Source organism: Corvus brachyrhynchos, unplaced genomic scaffold (genome assembly GCF_000691975.1).
Source record: "Corvus brachyrhynchos isolate BGI_N302 unplaced genomic scaffold, ASM69197v1 scaffold133, whole genome shotgun sequence".
NCBI classification, from domain to species: Eukaryota; Metazoa; Chordata; class Aves; order Passeriformes; family Corvidae; genus Corvus; species Corvus brachyrhynchos.
The window spans coordinates 538,344-541,853 of NW_008237249.1; the positions used below are offsets into that span (position 1 = coordinate 538,344).

A 3,510-nucleotide genomic window follows, 5' to 3' on the forward strand; every position below is an offset into this window, starting at 1 on the left:
CCCCCGGGTCGCCGGGAGAGGCTGGCACGGTTTGCGTGTCTGCAAACGGGCAAAACACTCGGGACCTGGAGCCTGGGGGTGAGCCCCAGCCTTCGCCTACTCGCGTGTCCACCCCACGCTGCCTTTCAGCGCTTTTGAGCGCTGTCAGGATGCACTGTTAGAGGGGTTTTGCATCTCTGGCCAAGCCTCTTTGTCAGCTTCAGGTTCCTATTTCTGTTTGGCGTGTTCTGAACGGAGTGCAGGGCCCAGGGGTGCTGAGCTCCGAGCAGATACGGCTTAATTCATTCAATAGTCCTGTGCTTGTTCTCCTGCTTTTTACAGACAAGTGAGCAGTTTATTTGCATGGATCCTTTCATTCAAGAGGGGTTTTGCATCTCTGGCCAAGCCTCTTTGTCAGCTTCAGGTTCCTATTTCTGTTTGGCGTGTTCTGAACGGAGTGCAGGGCCCAGGGGTGCTGAGCTCCGAGCAGATACGGCTTAATTCATTCAATAGTCCTGTGCTTGTTCTCCTGCTTTTTACAGACAAGTGAGCAGTTTATTTGCATGGATCCTTTCATTCACCACCAGAACAATCCTCTGCACAGGACAGGGGGAAGACGGCTAATCAGTCACAGCAAACCAGCACGGTGCTTTGGGGTGGGAAGTGAAAAACACCACGCGCACTCAAACCTGGGTTTCACAGAACTGGAGCACTGGGAGAGGCAGTGCGCGGGAATTGCCCCAGGTGAGACCTGGGCTGCCTGTGCAGGCAGCGCTTCCTCAAAGGCAAGCCAGCTTCCCCAGCACTCCCAGGCCCTGGCACTCAGCTCCAGACCTCTGGCAGAAGTGAGACTGGAACAGAGGCAGCTCCCCAGCAGTGCCCAGGCAGGAGGAGCTCGGGGTCCCCCCCGCCCCCCGCTCCGTGCTCGCTCTCCTCCCGTGCGGCCCTTTTGCTGACCCGCTCGCTTTTATTTCCCAGAGGCGCTGCTGACCTCCAGGTGTTCCGGCTGAGACACAGCCAGGGTTTGAGCGCTGGGCTGTGAGGGGGTAGGGGTCCTCCAGGGACCCCGTGTCTGTCACTGTGTCTGCCCCAGGAGCGGCGCCCCGCTGCCGTGCTGCCAGACCCCGGTTCCCGGCCCCATGAACCGCGCGGCTCCCCAGGTGCCTCCCTTTGTTTCAAACCCTTGGAACCTGGAGCACCTGTTGAACCTGAGGAGGAGCGCATCAAAGTGGCTGACAATTAGGAAACAAACACATACCATTTGAGGCGTTCTTGGGTGGAATCCAGTCGTACATAGATGGGCTTGTTGCTGTCGTCATCATACCGAATATTCTTCACAGTTGTGACATCTGTGCTGCGCAGCAGCGTCCCCGGCACGGCAAACACGGCATTATCTCGCTGTGCCAAGGCTTCGTTAATCAAACCAGACAATGGGCCAGACGCATCCCTTTGAGCCCGGCGCTGGGATCCTCCAGCCTTTTCACCTTGTCCAAATGCAGGCAGCAGCTCGTCAGAACTGATGGCTCTGAACTGTGGGGCTGGCAGGAAAACACGTAATTCAGTCAAAAGAATTCCCAGTTATTTTATATCCTCCCTTTAGTTTTTCGTGACTCGCAGAAGCTAAACTTTTTCAGTCTTTCGGTGGGTACTTGAGATCAATCCAGTCATTTGTTAGAACACTAATGAGGGAGCCTGACAGATGTGTGTCCTTTAAAGCAGCAGCAGCAGCAAGCGCTGAGAGCAAGCAGGATGGAGTGGCCTGGCCGAGCCGTGGCCCCACCGGCGGGAGCTGCGGAGTGGACGGCGCAGGGAACAAACAGCGTGGCCGTGAAGGTGCCGTTCTCCTGAAAGAGGATCCCGGCAGAAACACGGCTTGGTGCAGGGGCCAGCATGCCGAAGGCGAGGTAGGAGACTGTGTGCTGGGAACAGATGTGGGCGCAGTGTCCCCTTTTCCTCACCGCGGCACCGCCTGCTCCGGGCACAGGGCAGTCGGGCACGTGGCGTCCTGAGAGCCCCTGGAGGGATGTTCTCTGTCCCACGTCTGTAAGGAGGGGAGCTCGTGGTGCTCGTGTGGCAGGCCCTGCCGTGCGCCGGGTTCTGTCACCCTGGCTCAGGCTGCAGCTGAGTGGGACCCCAACGGGCCCTTGTGGCACTGAGCTTGGCTGTGTGTTGTGAGCCGCTCCTCCCGCTTGCTGCCTGGTCACTGCAGGCCTGAGAGAGACATTCCGGAATACTCTCTCCTGGCACAGAAATATGCCAGAGCTGGTTCAGCTTGAGGAACAGCAGTTACAGTGGCACCGGGTGCTCCCGAGCACGAGGTGTAGGTGCTTTCAGGGAAGAAGGGAGTTGAGTCCTTTGGCTCTGAGTGGGCTGGTTCGAACTCAGCCTCTTGGCTCATATCTCAGAAAACCTAAATTCAGTTCCCGTTTCTCCAGGGATGGGGAAGCTCAACACTGTCAATCTCCTCTTTCCTCTTCAGAGACAGCAGCAGACACTTGAATAGAGACTCCTTGTGGTTACAGCCTGGTCACGGGAGTGACCGAGACCCGAAATCTCCCTGACATCCATCCCCTCTGGATGCTTGGCCTTGGAACAGCCTCACTCGGGCCACGCCTGCTCCATTCTGCTCGTGGAGCCTCCTGTGCTGCATGGGACACTGGAAAAGCACTTGGAGATGGCTGGAGAAGGAGGGAGGCTTCCTGGCAAATGGTCTCTAAACAGGGCCCTTCCCTGTGCCGTGGCTTTTCTGGGGCTCGTTAACATCAGGGGTACGTGCTTGTATCTCAGTTCTCCAGGACTGATTCAAAGCCCACGGGCAGTGACGTGCCTGGGGGCTTTTCAGTTGTGTCACCTGGCTTCGGCTAAGGCCCCCACACTGTTAATAAACATGCCGTATTTGTCACTGCTGCAGTCTCCAGGTTTTTGTTTACTCGGCCGCTGGGTTCTGCGTTCCGGGCTCCTGCTGGAGGAACTCTGTCACCTGCCCCAAGGCAGCGGATCCCAGGGCAGACGTGGTGTGCGCCGCTCGTGCATCAGAAACGAGTAATAACAGGTTTCGAGGAACTGTAACACTTAATAAAAGCGTCTTATTACATTTAAATGTATTAAAATGTAAACATTAAATTCAGCACGTTAATTACTGTTTCCAGGCGCTGCCGCTGACAGGAAATGGATCCTCACAACTGCTCTGCTGAGATCGCTCGCTGCCGTTACTGCTCTCTGGTTCCTGGGGTGTTATTAGTGCTCTGCATTTGGGACTCGAGTCATTAACAGCCAGGACTTCACTGGGCATTATGTAAATTCTCTGTTTGCTACACAAACACACAGCTACCAGGGCCTGCGTTACGTGCTTAACTGGGAGAAAGGAAAGCAAATGCTTTTTCAGCTCGGCCCTGACTCGTGGGCGAGCTCACTGTGCTCTCAGGGATCAACCCAGCACCAAGAGGGAAGGCCTCTTCCCAACGCATCCCTGTGTTTCTGCAAATCCCTTTCCAGAGCAGTGTGTGTCCCCCCACCTGCTGCGTGTCCCAT

The 3,510-nt window shown here is 56.2% G+C and overlaps 1 protein-coding gene across 13 annotated transcripts in view; it reads left to right on the forward strand.

The window, feature by feature from the left end:
* Positions 1 to 2,885, forward strand: part of LOC108445713 — a 29,697-nt gene extending 26,812 nt beyond the window's left edge. For 5 of the 13 annotated variants that reach the window (XR_001860665.1, XR_001860664.1, XR_001860670.1 and 2 more), the window contains 2 exons: positions 1,696 to 1,883; positions 2,459 to 2,885. Coding sequence is in view for 4 of the 13 variants with exons in the window: in XM_017730441.1 (XP_017585930.1) it covers positions 1,696 to 1,883; positions 2,459 to 2,482 (212 nt within the window). In the remaining 9 variants the exon portion in view is untranslated. Of the gene's footprint in view, positions 1 to 366; positions 724 to 957; positions 1,884 to 2,458 lie in introns of those variants that run through there. The other 8 variants (XR_001860669.1, XM_017730442.1, XR_001860666.1 and 5 more) reach the window with 7 other exon arrangements.
* Positions 2,886 to 3,510: the final 625 nt, after the last annotated feature.